General features: G+C 41.5%; 1 protein-coding gene across 6 annotated transcripts in view; it reads left to right on the top strand.

Annotated features, from left to right (window-relative positions):
• The window catches only part of SETBP1 (SET binding protein 1), a 267,117-nt gene that overhangs the window by 51,858 nt on the left and 195,345 nt on the right, over positions 1–19,914 (top strand). For 4 of the 6 annotated variants that reach the window (XM_071580209.1, XM_071580208.1, XM_071580207.1 and 1 more), the window contains exon 3: positions 361–444. The exons of the other annotated variants lie outside the window; for them this stretch is intronic. In XM_071580209.1, the coding sequence (XP_071436310.1) occupies positions 361–444 (84 nt within the window). The remainder of the gene's footprint in view (positions 1–360; positions 445–19,914) is intronic. 6 annotated transcript variants of the gene reach the window in all.

Genomic DNA, 19,914 nt, shown 5'->3' with positions numbered 1-19,914 from the left:
GGTAAAGGAGCTTTTCCTCAAGTCACTGCACTTTTGTATGTGTACCCTCTGAGAATGCTAGACTTCATGTAAGTGTATGAAAACAATGGTTTACATTAACTTTTTTTTTTCAGCTTTCCCACTGTTTTTCCATGCACCTTGTTTTCCTTCTGTCCTTGCTGCTGTGATACTGGCCTTTGGGGAATACTTCTTGGCAGATTGAGAGCTACCCCTCTATGAAAGGGTACCTCCCAGCAATGCAGGATGAGTCCACAGGCTTCCCTATTGCCCTTCTTCCCCTGCTCCTGCTCATAAATACAAGCCTTGTGGTCTTCAGTGGTTCTGATTGTGCTGATGTTTTTCTTGCCTTATCTCTTATAGGGAAAAGTCATTGGAGATGCAAAACTGCTTATGAGTTGTGGTTGCAGAAAAGGGAAAAATTCTCAAGTGAAAGACTCAGATCAGGTCAGTCAATACGTACCTTAATTGGTGGAAATATAAAATATAACAATGTCTTAACATCGGGTGGATTTGGTCTCTGCTGTTGCATATCAGGGTTCCTGGACACAGAGTCCTTGGCATGACTGACAGTGGTACAACATGAATCTTTTTGTGTTTGTTATTTGTAGAAAAACCCTCAAGCAAGATCGGGGATTCATTGCGCTAGGAGCTGTTAATGCCCTAGCCTGGTGTATTCCCATCTGGTTTATTTATTCATGAATTCTGTTTCTTTATAAAAATCCACTCCAGGCAATGCCTTTCTTAAAGAATATTGCATTTCCTTGCTGGCTAAATGCATTCAACCTTTGGTCTCCTACTGTATCTGCCTGTATGGGTGGCAGCTACAGAGAAACATGCCATTCTTTGCATGCTTTTGTTCTAAAGTGACACCATCACAAGGACATTCCTTATTGAGGTTTCCTCATGATAGACATGTAAAAACTTTTTCACAAACTGATGGCCAGGTTTCAATATTCATTACTTGGAATGAATGGCCCTTTATTCTAAAATTGGTCAAATTGACATTGGTGAGACCACTTGTTGGGTTCAGTAATTGCAAGTGAGATGGGCTGTGCTCATTATGACAGCCAGCTGGTGGTCTCTTGCTACCCCCATACCATTTTGCACTTATTCACCTCTGTCAAAATTTTTAGTTATGGTGGTCTTCTGGCTCTGTAACTAAAGAGAAGTTTGAATCTGGAGATCATTCCTTCCAAAAATGAAGCATAATTTGATTCAAGCATAAACATTTTATAAAATCAGATCATCCAGTGTTAAATGTGGCAAAGTGAAGCAGTTGATCTCAAAGGTCAAACAACTTTATTTTCTAACATAGTTTGTGAACAACCTGTGACCAGGTATAGACCTGAATAACATTCAGTTTCCACAAAGTTCCAGAAAATCCTGATAATTTCCTGAAGGGAAAAGAGATGAATTCTCAAGAAGAAAAGTGTGTTCATTTTCAAAATTTTAACATTCATCAACTATAATGTCTCTAAGCCTTGTTTTGTTAATGTTTGAGAAGATCTGAGAACAGATCTATCTTTTGTCAATCTGTCCATCCATCTACCTATTCTGCACTCGGCTCTGTTGTGAGGCATGTCAGTCAGACTTACAAATTCTTTGTAGGATTGAGTCTTTCAATGATTTATTTTGTTTTACTTGTGTTTTCAATTAGTATCTTCAAAATAACAAATTAATTTTCATGAGCTATGTTTTCAGTTGACCATCAATACAATGATTCATATTACTTTAAAGACTAGCTTACCATTCTCTCAAATACAAGCTTAATGTTCTCATTTTGAGGTTCTAACATATCAGGAAAAAATAATGTAGAAGTGAAGACTTACCAATTTTACTCTGGCATTTTGATGTACAGTGATTGAATTACTTTTGGTTTACAAAAGGGCTAAACCAGCATTAAACCACTGATAGTAGAGATCAGAAATTAAATTGGAGCATCCTGATTGCAGAGAGATTTTACAGAGCACTATCTCTAACAAACCCTAGGTAATAGACATAAAACTCATAAATGCCAATATTTTAATTATAGAGTAAGCAATAGTTTTCAGAGGGAAAAAAGGCACCATTCTTTTTTATGTTTTCCAGAATATAAGTAAATAAATAAAAATTTTGCATTCAATGACTTTCTGAAATCTAAGCCTTGATGTCTGGTTATGTGTTGACAATCTCAGTATCTCTGTCTTTGCTGTTTTAGCATAAACTACAGGGCAAGAGTTTGTTTCAGAGTCTGTAAAACTCATTCATCGAGCCCCTGGCAGGGTACTGCCTGTATTTCAGGGGACAGGAGGTACATGGGGAGGAAACTAGTACAGGAGGGTGGGTGGCAGTGTGGAACATTCGTCTGTGAATTCAGGACCTCAGCCCAGCTTATAAATTATCCCCTGGGCCTTGTAGATAAACACAGACTTCTATGGTGACATCGGCTGGGAAAGGCAAACACTTGCAGACGATTGTAGGCTAATCCTTCAGGACACTAATTGCCAGAGAACCAAGGAAGCATTATTTTAGGAACAGCTTGTTTCACTTTGTGAAGGGAAAAAACAGTGCACTGGATTTAGTTTTGTTTGCAGAGCTTTACCCCGTCCTCCTGCGCCCTGTCTCAGATTTTAAAGATTTACCTTCATTATTGTTGTTGGGGCCTGTTTTTTCATCTGTCTTGCTTTGTGTTTTACTCGGATGCCTCTGTAAACATTTATGAAAATACAACTTGGTTTTTATTTGCATAAATGTACCCATAAATAGGTAAATAGCTATTTAAAGGTTTGGACTCACCAACTACTTTCCAGCTGAAATTTCTGTGAAAAGTGATGCTTTGTAAAGATTTTATTTCTTTTTCATTCTTTCAAGTCAATTTGAAAACCTGTGAAAAGTCCTAAAGACAATGCCCCATCAGTGAAAATCCCCAGCTGAACCAATTCATGACTGCATTGCCAAGGGTTTAATTTATTTGCATTTCTCACTTGGTCTGTTCAGCTTGAGAAGAGGAGACTGAGGGGAGACCTCACTGCAGTTACAACTTCCTTGGGAGGGGCAGAGGAGGGGCAGGCACTTATCTCTGCTCTGTGGAGTCCAGGGACAGGACCCAGGGAATGGCCTGGAGTTGTGTCAGGGGAGGTTTAGGTTGGATGTTAGAAAGAGGTTCTTCCCTCAGGGGGTGATCGGCCACCAAGCAGGCTCCCCAGGGCAGTGGTGGTCACAGCCCCAAGGCTGCCAGAGCTCAAGGAGTATTTGGATGATCCTCTGGAGCACAGGGTGTGACTCTTCAGGATGGTCCTGTGCTGGGCTGAGGGTTGTACTTGATGATCTGTGAGGGTTCCTTCCAACTCAGCATATTCTGTGATTCTGTGGTTCTCTAGCATGCCTCTAGAAGAAATCCCACCTTAAATATTTTGACTTAAGATCTGCTTCTCCAAGTATGGCAGTCAAAGACTCCAACTTCCTGCATGATATTTTCTGTGGTGCAAGTCTCCAGTGTATAAAATCTGGACCTGCTGCTATCAAGGGCAGAAGTCCAAACAGGCTCACTTGGGACTGGGATTTCACAGTAGGCACAAGGAACCCAACCCTCTTGCTGGACTTGCACCTGAAGAGAAAAGGGACTGGTGGTCTGTGTTGTGTGTCCTCCAAGCCCAACTTGAACCATCCAAGATGAGGTGAAAGGCTAAAAAGTGCAATAAAAATGCCACAAAAACTTTGAAAACCTTGAAAGAAATACAGCTGAGTGCACTGATGAGAGTTCCATCCCTCATGGATGGTCTGGATGAAATTTTGGGTGAGGGAAGCATGACTGAGAGAAGTCCCCAGGTAAGACCACCTCTTGCCAGCAAAATCCCTTTGTCTGTCCCTGGCTCAATTGCCAGTTGTTTGTGTGCTTTGTGGGAGTAAAATTCATCCAAGCTCTGGGGCCCAGAACCAAAACTGCACCACAAATATCCTACTGTAATTGTAAGGTTTGTATATGCTCTTAGGAGTGATTATTATTTTGCTATTAAATTATGCCTCCTCATAAATTATTATAATGTTGCTTATTATTTGAGGTGCATTGTAGTATAAGAATGGGAATCCTGGACTAGGATTTCCTTGTGCCAACTAGTATACTCACATAAAATAGGAAAAATGTTTTTTGGAGAGTAATTTCATTTGTGTACTCTTTGAGGAAAACAAAAGTGTAATTTAAAAATAGGAGGAAAATGCATGAGTGGACAAATAATGTGCATATTAGAGTTATGCATAAGCCAGAGAAACAGAAGTGGCAGAGTGCTCCATATCATCAGCACATGCAGCTCTGCCTTCTCAGGGTTTAGTTTTATTTGTTTTCCATTGCTTCTCCCAAAACATGGGTGGCTCATCAGTGTTTTTAACTGCTCTTATCCTTTGATTTTTTTTCCCCATTTTCTCTTTGCTTAACTTTTCTGGTGGTTCCTGTGAGATCATGTGCTACTGAGATGTCAGATCCTCTTGTCCTTCCGTGTGTTTGGTTTTGGTTTTAATATGACAAATGTATGCCTCTTCTGGAAATGGTATCCATGCTGCAGAGTAATTATTTAGTGAATGGTAGATCCAGTTCATGTTGGCAAGGATCAAATTAATCATTATTAATCATGACCCCTCCGACAGTAACCTCATCCCTTGCCTAAGTGCTGCTCTTTATTAAGAAGTAAAAGCTATTAGGGGATGGCTGGGCCACTGCTCTCATTGCACCAGCACAGGGCTCAGGACTTCTGGCAGGTGGCAGAAGAACTCAGTTCAAAGTTAAAAATAGTTGCACATAGTCCACGTTCCAGAAATTAAGTAGGCAGCTTCCCCTGTGGGATTCTTCAGCCTCATCTGAGTGTCCTCCTTTCCCCTGAACTCTCATGAGAGTTTGACTCTTTCCAAAGATTGAATTCAGTGTTAGGGATTAAATAATCTCATGGAGACTATTTCATTTGTCTGCTAGATTTTCTCTTTTAAGTAGATCCCAGTATAGTCTAATCTATGTTCAGTCCTTGCCGGCATAAGATTTTTAAGGTCTGTTCTAGTGGTTGCAGCAGGTTGCATCAGCTGATGAGACTGGTGGTGAGCTTAACTCTCTGGAACTCCAGTTGGACCAAGGAGATCACAAATCAAGTAGCTTCTTTGAGGATTTCTGGATTCCTTGATGATACACTGCACTGTAGAGGCGAAGTATGCAGTTATGTTCTCCTTGTGCAAAACAGTTGAGAGAAATCCAGCTTCTCTCTCCAAGTGAGTGGACTGGGGTTTGCACACATCTATCTGCCTGCTATCTATCTATCTATCTATCTATCTATCTATCTATCTATCTATCTATCTATCTAAAAATAGTTCTTTCTTCTGTCACCAGAGGTCTGCCAAGAGTAGGCAGTAGTTTAATTTATAATTATTCTGGTTTTCCTAGCAGTATACATTCTTTTTAAGAAAGTGAAACAGTACTATCAATTGATGTCATCGTTGTTTCAGCAAAAGCACAATGACTTAAGTACTCAGTTGAAACCAATCTCCCCACCCTCCAAAACCAGCCTTAATTACTTTTTAAAATGTTTTCACTGACTGTGTGGAATTCCAGAACAAAACCCTTTAGAAGAGAGTGAAGGAAAGAAAAACATCTTTTGTCTCCGTCTAGCTCTTCAATACCTGGCTGGTAGCAGTAGAAAATTGGAGGAAACCTGCCACGCTCTTTTGATCTCTTCCAAAGCTGTTGTGGGAATAACATTGTTTAATGGTTGAATGAATTTATTGAAGAATAAAAGTACCAGCAAAGACAGAGTGACCAATACAAATTGTCTGGTAAACCACTGTCAAATTTTACGTGTTCAGGGCTACTGATAATTTCCCATCTTAAAAACCAGGGTGGGAGCTTGAAGGGGAGGAGGGCAAAAAGTATATAAATAAACCCACCTCTTTAAATAGCTAACTAGCCTGGCTTGAATTGTGTCAGAGTTAAGTTACTTTGGCAGCCAGCACTGTAATATCTGCTGAGGGTGCAGCAGAGGGCTGAGAGCAGATTTTGGGGAATCTGCTGTAGCTTTTCTGGCTCTCCCTTGCATTCTTCCACTTGTAAGCAAGAAATGCACTGAAGCATGAAATGAGAGAGTGCAAAGGCTCCCACACTTCGTCTGAGCAAACCTGGATCACACCCCCATGGTTAATGTTTCTCTCTGCTAAAAGAAATAAGAGTAATAAAAATAAATTAAAGTGTTGGCTAACTTGGAAATACAAGAGTGGAATGAAGCAAGAGGAGAGAATTGGGGGAGGGGAGGTTTGCTGTCCACCATTTCCTGCTCCCACGTTTATGGGAGAGTTTGTATCTCTGCTTGAAAAATCATTAGATTCTGCACAGGTTGTAAAGAGCTAAAACAAGTAAAATTCAAAGAGAGAGGATGTTAAACATCTGAGGTGTCTGGGCAGTAAAGTGCCCTTAAAAGTACTTTATTCATTGTATAAAGCCAGCTAGATGATCATACAAAGAACTTGGAACTGTAGGAAACTGTCCTAGAGTCCTTTGAGATCTCTAGGAAGCATTACATATTGTACCACTGATAAACACACAGGTTTTGTCACTGATGTCTGTTAAAAGCAAATTTTATATCTCTGAAATTGTGGTCATCTCACCAATTGAACTTTTTAGTTTCCAAATTACTCACAGAGTACTTGTGCATCTTTTTCCTTCTGCCATATCAGTGTTTTCTCCCCATGATACAGGTATTGGTATCAACAAGGTGGACCACCTTTGTTTATATGTTCACTCACCAGAATCTTCTTGCTATTGGTGGTGCTGTAGGGGGATAACAGTTCCACTTGGTGAACCAAAGTGCTGCAGAAAGTTAAATCTCAGGAAGATATCACAAAAGCTGGAAATCTCTTCCTCTCAGTAGGATCTGTCTAGGGTAAAGAGGTGTTTGAACAAAAGTTTCCCCAGCTGCCTTTTCTCTGCACCTCCCAATTTCATACAGCAGTTGTGCCCTGGTAATTGCTGGATCTAGTGCTGAGCATCTACATTCCTGATGGCTGGGGAAGTTTTTTGTCTCATTCAGCTGTTGGGTGGAATTGAAGCAGTTGTGAAGTGGAAGCTAGTGGATAAGTTCCCAGTCTTGGATTTAAGTAAGTTTTGGAGGGATAATATTTTGAAAAGAACTTCCAAAATGTAAGATTCTGAAGAAAAGGGAATGAGGTTATGGGTGTCCCTCACAAGTTCAGCTATAATAGGTTTGCCTTGCAGTGGGTTGCACCTCCTTTCACACAATGCCATTGATAAGGTGGCATTTTTAATGACCTTTTATAATCACCAATTTCCTTTTTTCACTCGTTTTATGTATAGTCTTGTACTCTCTTCCAGAGTTTTCCACGTTGTGGTCTCCTCTTACTATTCATATTAATTTCAGAGTGGATTGGGCTTCCTGTAAAGTGTAGCACAGTGTAGACCGAAGTTCAATAGAACCTTTCCTTTCTACAGGAAAAGGGAGACCAATAAAACTCAGAATGCCTGGGTTGTTTTTTTTTTGGTTTTGGTTTTTTTGTTGTTGTTGTTGTTGTTTTGGGAGTTTGTTTTTTTTTGCAGGAAAGGCTTCAGAAATGCAGTCAGCAAATTGCTTTTCCTTTTTCTTTTTGAGGCAGTTCTGAATGTGTGCATTAACACAGTGCCTTGCCCCTGTTCAAGACATAAAACTTGGGGTTCTGACCTTTTCTACTGAGTAATGATCCCATGGCACTTTCACTCCTGAGTTGGAGCATGTGAGTCCTGGTGTTGGTGTTTTGTCCAGGCTCTCATTCAGGATATGTTTTCAGCCAACTTTACTTGACCCTGTGCCTTCAGTGGGACATATTATTCTTCACTTCCTGCCCTAAATTGCTGTGTACTGCCACCTTGCATTGATGGCTCCTTTGTTCCACCTTGGAGGTAGGTTCATTTTGGTGGTGAATAAAGGGAAGCTGTATGGTTTAGAAAAACAATTTGAGAGCCCTCTGAATGAAAAGTGCTTCACACATGAAAAATATTAGTGTTATCAATTGTCATCCTCAGCCTCAAATGCTGAATTTGAAAGCGTCATTTATACTCCTCAAAGGCAAACACACAGCAGCGTGCTAAAAGAGAGCTAAAGCAGCTGAAGAAAATGCTGTCTCACATAATTGAGGCTCTGAAATCCCAGTGAGTATTAACAACTATTTTGCTGTTTTCCCTGATCTCTATACACAGAGAGAGAGGGAAATATTTGGAAGGGAGAAGCTGCATTGCTGAGCAGTTCCAAGTGGTCTCATACCCTCTGCCTTAGCAGCTTACCTGCTTTAAGGACACTCAACCAGGGCAGGAACAACATGCAGGTGGATGAGGAAAAGGCACAAGTGAAGATTTAGACTTGTCCAGTTGATTATGATGTAGCAAGGACCATTTTTCCTTGTCACTCTCTGGTATCCTGGCTGCATTTCAGAGAATCATAGAATGTTAAGGGTTGGAAGGGGTCTGAAAGATCATCTAGTCCCAACTCCCTGTCCATGTGCACGGATACCTCCCACTAGACCAGGTTGCTGAAGGCCTTATCCAGCCTGGCTTGAAACACTGACAGGGTTGGGGCATCCACAGCCTCCCTGGGCAACCTGTGCCACGCTTACAGTAAAGAATTTCTTCCTAATATCTGACCTAGTTCTCCCCCCTTTCAATTTGTATCTATCGCTCTTTGTCTTGTTACCACAGTTCCTTATGAGGAGTCCTTCTCCAGTTTGTAGACCCCCTTCAGATACTGGAAGGTTGTTCCCCACAACCTTTTATTCTCCAGGCTGAACAGTCCTGGCTTTGCTGCCTTTCCCACTCTGTCTTGTTCCCATTTCCCCTTGGCAGATGCCAGTGTGTGAAGACACCATGGCAGAGTCAGTATCAGTCAGCAACCTTTTAGATGAGAGATGCCACGTGAATCCAGATCCCATCCACTCTGAGGTTTGTGTAAACTGAGCGGACTGCTCAGAGCTGCTGGGAGCTGAGAGGTGCAAGGGAAGTGCAAAGGCTTTGTGGAGGGAGGCAGATGGAGAGAAGGACCCACTCCCTGGTTGGAGTGTTGTGCTTGAAACTTTGTGGAGCACTTCACGCCTGTCTCAGTCACCATGGGCGTAAAATGCTAACCAAGCAGAATGGTGGCAGGTTGCACCCTCCTTTTACTGACATTGTACCAGAGTCAATGTCAAGATGATGAAATTCAGGTCCTATATTTCAGCAGGTCATCTGTCTGGAATTGTACCCAATATGGTAGCTCTGCATTCAGCAAATATTCAATCCTGACACTGGTTATTCATGGAAAATGTATTCAGTTGAATTTTCCATCAGCTTAGGCACTTCATGATTTTCTCACAGGAGGCTGTTCTGCTATTGAGTTGACCATGCTGATAGGAACATTTTTGCACTATTCCATCTAAACAGTCCTTTGTTCCTTCTGTTCTTTTACTCCTTACTATATCCCACTTCATGAGTTCCTTGTTCTTGCATACAAATGTGGTTTGGTAAGAGACAGCAGGTACGTATGTAACTTGGGTTTAAAGTTTCCTTATATAGGTCAAAGTCAGTTTTTAAAACACTACCTCCTGGAAAACACTCAGAAATCTCTGTCAAATAAAACTGTAACCAAAGAGATCTTTATAGAAGAAAAAACTCTGCAGGGGAGAAATCATTCAAGCTACAGTATGAAAGTCTTTAGAGCAGGTGGAAGACGAAGGGGTTTAGTGTGAATGGAGTCATATTACTCTTTAGAGATGCTAGTCCAGACCCTCAGTCTGCCACAGGTTTCCTAAACAACCAGTTGTGTGATTTAATTCCTGAAATACCTCAGCTCTCTTATAAAGCAGTGAAAGCAGCACAAATATCCTTCATGTTAAAGACTGGGAAGTACTTGCATATTATCGTGGTGCAAGGCTTGCTTGAGGTAGGTTAACACCAGCTTGAAATATAATGTGGTTCCTACCAGCAGCATGACAGAGTGATCTTTTTCTGTTGTATCTTAAAAAGAAACAGACAAAAATCTGATCTAAAGTAGGGGGAAACCGAAAAGCTATATGATTCGCTGCAGGACTAAATCCCCTTGGCAACTAGCTCCAGCCTGGAGAATATATTCACAGCTGGGTTATAAGCCCTCAAAACCAGCCCACATAACCTTAACTAGGACATTACTAAGGCACTGCTGTAATAAGATCATTCTGCTATGGCTTATGGGCGCATTTTAAGTGTCATCAATTTAGTTTACAACTGAAGGCTGTTAAGTGCAAACCCATTTTAGCAACTGCATCTTACATGAAGGAATGATCGGATATTAATGGTTTTTCTTTTGTTGAAGAAAAACATGAAAAGCGAAGAGCCACAGGAAACCTCACTGTCCATCCTCAGGTAGTGAAGTTCAGTTTTGGAGGGCAGCAGGATCAGACTAGCAGCTGATTATCGGTGTAAGTGGCCAGGAAATTGTCTCTCATTCTCCAGCACTATCTCCTACAAACTTAGCCATGTTATTTCACCTTAGTTTTCCACCTCAGTGTTATCTCTTCAAGGAAATGAGTTATTTGACAGAGAAGCTATTTCACTTTATTGCTGTAAAAGGTGAGACTCTGAGAGCAAATAGGAAAAATCTATGTGGTATGTGGCCCTGTGTTTCATCCCACCAAAGATGCCCATCACGGCTATTTTGGAAGTTGATGTCAAGCCCTTTAAAAAGAGCTCAAAATGCTTTGCAAGTGAGTGGGAAATGTTATTACTTACCTCAAAGTTGGGATGAGAATAGATGATAAAATTAACTTTCCCAACCCTATGTACTTCTCAATACTCCCTGAGCTGCTTGATCTTTTACCATGTCATGTTTTGGGAATGGGAAAACAAAAGTTTCCATTTGGATAGGGATATTTGTGTTGTCTGTAGGTGTTATGGGCCAAGACTTGTGTAAGTATCTTGAGGCTACCTGAATATCTATGTGAACAGGATGACAAGGAGATGGTAGCCACTTTCCATGAACTTAGTGTAGTTACCTCACACTGCAAGGTCAGAGCTGTTCTAGGCTTTTTACATGGTTTGACTTTAGATGACTGACTGACTGATGTGTTGTCAAGACATCCATGTCTCCCTGCACTGACATTGTTGGGAATGGAGGCTCTGATTTGAACATTGGCTCTCTTCGTAAGGAAGTTAATTGAAATATTTCTCTCAACATCCTCCCAGGAGGTCAGTGGTTGTACTTAGAAAACAAGGGAATGAATGACTATCATAATACCTGATGAATAACAGCCTGCAAAAGCTTTTATATTCTCTTTTTATCATTATCAAATCATGCTGAAGAGGCTGCAAGGTGAAGAAACTCTCAAGCTTCATTTTCAAGAAGCTGTTAGGATGAAGACAGGGCATTTCAAAATCAATACTGAAGCTGGCGATCCAAAGAGCAAATGGGAGAGTCATTATAAGCTGCTTTACTTCTCATCTCTAATTCCCCATATTCATAACTTAAGCTCTGTCATTTGGATTTATCCTCTGTGGCCTGCAGTGACACCAGGAAAAGTCCTTCTTTTTAATTCTGTGGCAAAAAAATAGCAACGCTGCAGGGTAGGATCATATCCCCACAGAAGTTTAGGGCTTAAATGTTTCATGTTGGGTACCAGATTTTGCCATTTTCTCCCCCTCCTCTTAGTCCCCCTCCTCCTTTCTCTGCTGGTATACATCAATCATCCTCTTTCCTAGAGGCTAGGATACAAATAGTGTAATCCCAGAGAGAAGGGATGCTGATACAGCCAATCCTGTACATGACTATTGCTCTGTCCTTGGAGATGCCACTGCTAAATCTAATGACAGGATTTTGCTGATGGGAGTGTTTCAGCTAGGCTGGAGAAAGCAATAGGGGCAGTAATCTAAGAACCCAGCTTTGACATTGCTGGGAGATCCATTGTATCTCAATCCTATTTTAAGTGGATTTCTGAAATTCTCTTTATTACTTCATTGTTTGTCTTATTGTGACACTTTTGCCATCATAAATAGTTTCCTCACCAGTAGTATTTTTAATTATGGCCTGGAAATGAACCTTAGACCTGACTCAGCCAACCAAACAGAACTATTCAAAACACTTAAAGGTTTGGACTTAAATTAAGCAATTATTTTTAAATAAGGAAGTGTTCTTGTATAGGCTGTTGTTTGGAGAAAATGCCACAACCTTGAATGCTATTCTGTTAAGTGGTCTTCAGAATGGGTTTTCGTTTGGTGGGGTTTTTTTCTGTTGGTGGTGATGGGGGGGGTTAACTTTTTTTTGTGTGTCAGAAATGTGTTTAGAGGAGGCAACGTTACTCACCTGTGGAAAAATCGCACTACATGCATTCAGGAGAAGCTGATGAACGATGGCTGACTTCTGGGAAGTCCAGGCAGTGACAGGTCATTCCAGCCGTCTGCTCCCTGACTTGAGATCACTTGACATTCGCTGGCAAGTTTGGGAATGGCCTTTGGTGGCAGCCCAGCACTTTCTCTCATCTGCTGAGCCCTTAATAAACCTCACTATTACTTTTTCTAACTCCCCTTTGGACTTTGAATTACACTGCAGTGAACATAACACACGCAAGAGCTTATGGTCTTTCTCACTTGGGTGGTCCCATTAAAAAGACCAGATTTGCTGTCTTGGCTCCTGAGCCATTCCAAACATTTCTGCTATTTTTCTTCCCCCAGCATTTCTCTCACCTGCCTTTTTTTCTTTTTCATCTTCTTTTTTTTCCATGCTATTAATCTATTAATATGTGTTTTAACCAGTTAACTTTGGAACCAAAATATTAACTGCATAAGAGGCAGCTTTTCTGAAAGTTTATAAAATATGTATCATGGCAAGGAATATAAAATGCTCCCATTTTGTAGCAGACAAAATGTATAAAGTGCTAAGTGAAAACTGAGAGGGACCCAGCTCAAACCTTTGAAAATCACTGCCAGTTCCAATGTGCTGTATTTATTTTGACTTGGAAGGCTCAATCCAGTCCAGATGAGGTCATTTGGTTGGGTGCACACGTGTCCAGGCAGAGCCAGAAGGCAGGGAAGCCTGCAGGATGCTTCGGCTCTGAGGTGTTGAGCTGCCAGGGAGCAGTGGTGGGAGCAGGGAGGGCAGACCATCTGTGTGTTGGTCCTGGCATCAGAGCATAATGCTGGGATGGAGGTGTTGTAATGTTTAAGTTGATTTCTTTTAAGGCACACTGTAACTTTTGTGTCCTCAGCTGTTTGCTGGGTAGGATAAGTAGAGGCAAAGCTTGACATACTCTAATAATCTGAGGACAGGGGAATTTATTTAGGTAAGGGTGTCTGTAGTTACTTGTTCATATGACTTCACACAGCAGAGATGTTAATTCATTTGCACAGCTCTATCTCTGAGCTTGTCATGTTTAACCCTTGCCCTCTCAGCACCTCATACCTGCTCAACACCATTTTACTTTCTCCTCCTTCTGCTCCTCCGTCTTCCCTTACTCCTCTCATGAACAAGATAAATCACTCTGCCATTTGTCTCTATAAAATTTCACTTTTCTCTCCTGGAGTTCCATCTCTGCTGCTTGCTGCTCCATCCCAGCAGGTGGGGAATGTGCTGTGCCTTCCCAAAACAGCCTTGTCTGCCTTACTCCCCCCCTCCCCACCTCCCTGCCAGCAGCCTGTTTGCCAACACTTTGCACGAGGAAGCTGCCTCTATAAAAATAAACCATGCTGAAATCTGAGAGAAAAGCCACGCCAACCTCACACTTCATTATTGGTAATGTCAACCTATTTGATTTCCATTTGCAAACAGTAGCCTGCATATGTTCCTCACCATGTACCCTGTCTCCCCATGCCATTTCTGTGCAAATTCAGATTCTCCATGCATGGTGCTTAGTCTCATTTGTGGTTTACTTGCTCTGAACCACAGACAGCCCTGCTTCACAATTAAAGTGTGGAAAAAGCCAGTTAAGTCACTGATTTAATTGCCTGGTTACTCAGTGCTAACACAAGGTTGCCATCTGCAATGGGCTTGAAACTCTTCTACCTCCTCTACCTTTGTAAGATTTTACTCCTCACAGCTGGCTTTTATTGCTGATTTACAGCAGAAAAAGCCATCAGAGACAGACCCATATTTTCTGTTTTTAACCCCAGTGTGTACTGCCACATGGGCTTTGCTTGGGGTGGGCTGGATATGCAGACACAACACTCCTGCAACTCCAGCATTGCCTGGCTGTTGCAGTGTCAGCCTGGGCTGAGGATTTAGGATGAAACTTGATTTTCCAGGAGATGTCTCTATTAAAAAGCATCAACAAAAAAGGAAAATGGTGAAGGGGTGAACCAAGCTTTATATCATTAGGGTGAAGCTGCCTTCAAAACCCATGTGAGCTGCAGGTCCATGTCTCCATTTTGCACAGGGATCAGCTCTCAGATGGATCCTACTATCACTGGCAGGAACAAGGGGTCCCCAGGAGTGCTCGAGGAGAGGGGATGCACCCAGAGCCTGAGGAGGAGCTGCCTGTATTGACTTTCACTTGATGTACTGGAGCAATTGAGTTTGTCAGTGAAATGTGAGAGGGGCTCAATCAGCTGTCACACTGAGACACTCCTGTCACTACTGTCAATAGCTTCGAGTTTCTGATCCTTTCTCAGATTAGCTCTCTGCCAGAACATCAAATGAAAAGCTGTTTGGGGCATGGGGAGGGGAGAAACTCTAAGCAGTTACCTAGGAATCGGTTTACAGACTTCAAAGCACTGTCAGGTTTATTCTGATGGCCTGTAGCAGTGCACTGGGATCCCTAATTTGTTTGGAGTGTAATGTAGACTCTCCTCTTCAGCTCCATGTTCACTCACAGACTTGGAGGCAGGGATGGGAGAAGAATGGAGGTATCTCTCCCAGCAAGCCCAAATGGCATGCAAATGGCCTGTCTCCTCTGGAAAAGCTGCTCTTTAGCTTGATGGAATAAGTTCGTTTTCTTCCCTTTCATCCTGAATGACTCCTCTACATTTCTCTGGGCACTGAAATGAAGACTCTTTCTGGTAGAGCTCGGTTATGTAAAGGCATCACCCCCACCAACAGGACAGAAGTGAAAAGAAGGGGGACGAGTCAGTTGTGCAGAAAGGAACAAGGGAAGGCGAGGGAGATCTAGCTAGCCCATCTGAGCAGTCCTTAGTGCTGAGCCTCAGGTGTACTTTTCTTTTTGTATAACAAGGCAAGAGCTTTATAGTCTATGAAGTCTTTCCAAGATCTTTTTCTTGAAGTTTCACTGGTTGGATATGGGACAGCATTTATTAAGAATGTTTCTGTCATAAGGTATGTCAATATGGATGAATGAATATATCTCTATTTATGTGAAGAATAACCCATCAGGAGACGTTTTCTCAAAAAATTCTTCAAGGATTTCAGAAATCTCTTTTCTCTGTTCACACTGAAACAGCTTATGGCAAGGTGAACTCACCCATTTACACAGAAGCCAAAAGGGTAATGTTAATCCTATTAGAAAAATAATCTACCACCAAAAATAATAATAGTAGGGGTGGAGAAGGAATCCTTTTAAGGCAAATTCACTGAGTAATTCCTCTGAATTTGCTCTTTTCTTCTCAGGGTTGAGATGTTAAATATTTTGCTATCAATACATGAATTATAAAGATTACTATTTTCCTTTCCCATTTCTAAAGAAATTCAGTAAGGGAAAAACCGCATTCTAGCATTATTGCTAGAGGGTTTTGTCCTATAGAGAATTCCTCTGTTTTATGATGAATACTGTCTCAGAGTGAGGCAGTGTCCGTAAAGATTACCCATCAATCTAGATTTTTTAACTTGAATGTAACTTCAAACTTTCTATTTTTCCCCCTGTTACCCAACTCTATTATTAGATTTCTTTTGACTTCAAAGCATGAAAAATATCATCTCTTCCTCATTCAAGACCACCACTATCCTTCCCAAGTAGCAACTGCAACTACATTCCACTGCTTAATATTTAAGCAATTTACTGTCCAGAGAAAGTCATACCTTGTCTCCTTCTTGATTGTTCAAAAATCTCAGAACCAGCCCAGTTCAAAGGACTATATATATGGTCTTTATGATCAGAGGGCATTCTCTTTGCTTCTCTGGTTGCATGAATGTGAAAAGGCCAAGGAAAAATATGGGAAAGGCATCATAAAGGGTAAAACCCCCACCACATTCTCCTCATAGAATATTTCAAAGCAAATGCTGGATACATACCTTTCCTTGACCTTTTCCATAGATCAGCGGTATAGGCAGCCACTGTGATTTTATTACACATTCCAGTGCAGAGACTGACTAGTGAACAAGGTAGTGAGGGGTGTGTGCATGAGATTGTGTTTGTTACTCAACCTGTTACCCAAAGGTCTTCCAGGTTGGTTTTAGCTCTTTCTGTTTTTTTTCACAGTTTCCAAGGACTTTGTTTATGTTGACTTCGTGACAGGAAACCTAAGAGCTTTTAGTGAACTCAGACATAAGATGGAAACAAGTTGTGAATCTCCAGCCATTTGTGTTTAAAAGCTTTCATTAAATCTGAGAATAGAGAAAGAAAATAAACATCTCTACTTTCTGGTTGCAGAGAGATGAAAGGTTCACAGCCAGTGGGCCCCAGTATAGATGCCTAGAAAGAAAGAAATTGGAGAAGTAAAAAAAGGCTAGAACTGAAAAGAAAATAAAAAGTCAAATAAAAATCCTAGAACTACTGCTCAAGTTGTATTTGGTCCTCTTTTTATGGAATCCCCATTGAGCCAGTTGGCCTTGATAAAACCCTTCTCCTCCTTGTGGAGGAGAGTGAGCCCATCATAAACAAGATGGGCTTCATGGGAGGACTATTGGCTCTAACAAAGGCATGAAGGCAGCTCTAACAGCTCCAGCTAATTACATCCACCCCAACAGAAAGGGATGTGGTAAGGGGATGGTTCAGCTTGTAGCAGGCAGATGCTGCAGGCAGATGCTGTGGGCAGTATGGGGAGCAGATCTTGTCTGCTCTGTGTCACTGCATGAGGGGTGTAGTCTGGCCAGTCCAATTGACTGTCTCATGACATGGTTTATCTCCTTGTCTAATGCTTCCCCTGCTTCTGCCCATCTGTGGGCTCCTTGGGGCAGGTACTTCCCTCAGATTGTGTGTTTGTGCAGTGCCTAATTGCAGATGCGAGGGTAATATAAATAATAAGGTTAAAAGTCACTCTTCTCAAGGGGAGGTGAAAACAGAACGGAAATGGAGCTGCTACTCAGCCTCCTGGCTTTTCCTGGAGTCAAAAAGAGAGTGCAAAGGCTATTGCAGTATATGTCGGAGTATTTAGTCTTGAATCGTTTGCCATCCTGTTTTTATTCCCCTGCAGATACATTTCAAAGAAAGTGTTTAGAAGGAGCTGGTGACCTTGCTTATAGTTGAGGTTGCCTGTCACTTCCTATGATAAGTTCCTGATTTGGTTATTCAGGCTCTGCAACTTGCAGTGTTTGAGCTGAAACCTCCCCTCTTGCTTGCCAGACCCTTACCAAGTTCATTTCAGAGGAAGAGGTTTCACGGCACTGCTAAAACCATGCTGGCTTTTATACTTTGGGAAGGTGATTCCTCCTTTTTCATCCTTTGGTGTTTAAAAGGCTCAGGCTATTCCAGGTATGCCATTTTTATAGCCAGCACTTAAATGCAAGGGGAAGGTGTGTGATGAAGTGGCCTCACATGGTGGGCTCTGCCCAGGGTGCTGCCTTCTCTCCTTGTGGACACAAGGTTTCCCTGAGAGGCAATGGCAGTCTGTCTGTCCTTATCATGAAAAAAAGGAGGCTCAGGGAAGATCTTATCACTCTCTACAACTATCTGAAAGAAGGTGGTACCAGGTTGGGGGTAGGGCTCTGCTCCTAGGGAACAAGTGACAAGATGAGAAGGAATGGCCTCAAGCTGCACCAAGACAGGTTTAGATTGGATATTAGGAAAAATTTCTTCACCGAAGGAGTGGTCAAGCCCTGGCACAGGCTGCCCAGGGCAGTGGTGGAGTCCCCATCCCTGGAGGGACTTAAATGCCACGTGGATGTGGCACTAGGGGACATGGGTTAGTATTGGGCTTGGCTGTGTTGGGTTAACCGCTGGACTTGATGATTTTTGAGAACTTTTCCAACCTAAATGATTCTGTGGTTACTTCTGCATAGTGCTCTGTGTCAATATGAGCTGAAAGTGAAGCTCAACCTTAGTCATTCTGTGATCATTACAGTGACAGCAATATCATGGGAAGAAATCAAATGAATAGGGAAGGCAATAAGAGAGCTGCAATTTCAAGACATCAGAAGAATTGAATACTTTTGTCTTTGTGTGTTGTGTTGTGTTGTTAATAGACACAATCACAAGTCCAAGTGATGTCCTTCTAGGGCTGTGTTTAGGTTTTCCCTTATCTTCCAGTGATTTCAGGTCATGATGATGCATCACAGTGGATGAATTTTCTGTGAGACTGAGTTCATGAGGTTGGTTGGTTAGTTTTGGTGTATGTAGGAATACATGAAAGTTCTTGGGTTTTTTTCATACCGCTACTGGTGATTTATTAACAATTGTTTGCCAGAAGAGCAAGTCACTGGCCCCATGGGCAGGTACAGCTATTCCAGAAATAATCAGTGCCTGAACAGCAGCATGTCAATATGGCCATTATTCAGGTTTTGATGGCAGGAGTGATTTTGTCTCTGATTCCATGTACACACCATCTGGGTGTTACAGAAGTTACACTTAGCAGCTGGGCCTTAGAAGTAAATTACTATTTCTGTTTTTCAGCCCTTCCAAGTCTCTTGACCTGTATTTCTCCAGATCTTGCACAGTGGCATCTCAGTTGAACAAAGGCCCTTATTTTTCTTCTGTAACAATAATGAAGTTATTTGTTTCATACTCATTTTCACTTTTCCTTATCTACCCAAGACTATTAGCCAAATTGTTCCCAGTTTAAATCTTGCCTTTGCTGGCCCATTGAAAATCATGTTGAACTTTATTTCGCCCCAGCCTTGCTGAGTCACCGTGAAGCTTGGCTCTGAGTTCTCTCATCTGATAAGAGGTGCAGAGGAACTTCCTAATCTCAGAGACTGGTGCCAGGAGAAATCCATTAGCAATCATGATAACAGATTCCAGTTATTCCAATAATTCAAGCCATATACCTATTGAAAAGAAAGTTTACATCTATCCATGGACACATTTACATGCATACGTGATTTTGTCTATAAGATTTAAGACTAAAAGTAAATTAATTTAGGTTTTTCTCTCAAATAATGCAGTTGTCTAATGAATGTTAGAATTTTACTTCCCCGGTATTTTATTTACTGCTATGGAAAGGATGCTCACAGCACAGCTCAAGATTGTATCTGGTGCTGAAGAATCCATTTACCACTGAAGCATTATTCCCAGATGTTCCCTCTTTTACAAGGCACTTCTCTTCCTCTCTCACTTCCCTCCTTTTCTTCATCTCCAGCGACAGTACAAAATTGTACTTCCATATCAGCTGCCATTTAACCAGTAATGACAAAGGTGGTGGAACACAGTTTTCATTTCATTTCCACACTCTCACTATGAAGCAATGAAAACCTTTCATTCTTGTCCTGCCAAAGTTCCTAAGTTTTCTGATTCTTTTCAGTTTGCCCAAGCATCAAGATTTGAATCTTTGTGTCCTGCATATGCTATCCATTTAGCACCCAGCTAGATCCAGGAAGGATGGCTGGTTTGCGTGGGCTGAGTTTTGGGTTGGGACCTGCATAGCCCACTCTTGTGATTTTTAAGAGTAGGATATGAAGTGTGCCGTGGTTGGTGTTTTTTCCTGGTTTTGTTTGTTTGTTTGTTTGTTTCATAAACATCTACATCAGCATTCGTGAGTGATGAGGCTTAAATTATAAAGTACATAAAGCTCAGAAAGCACATAAAGAGAATCTATTTTTTAGGATTTTAATTCTGTATTTTTAAGGACCTTGACCCACAATCTTGAAACATTTTGACTTT

The sequence above is a fragment of the Pithys albifrons genome, chromosome Z (genome assembly GCF_047495875.1).
Source record: "Pithys albifrons albifrons isolate INPA30051 chromosome Z, PitAlb_v1, whole genome shotgun sequence".
NCBI lineage: Eukaryota > Metazoa > Chordata > Aves > Passeriformes > Thamnophilidae > Pithys > Pithys albifrons.
Note: the sequence above shows the minus strand (reverse complement) of the source record. Positions and strands in the feature narration are given on the sequence as shown.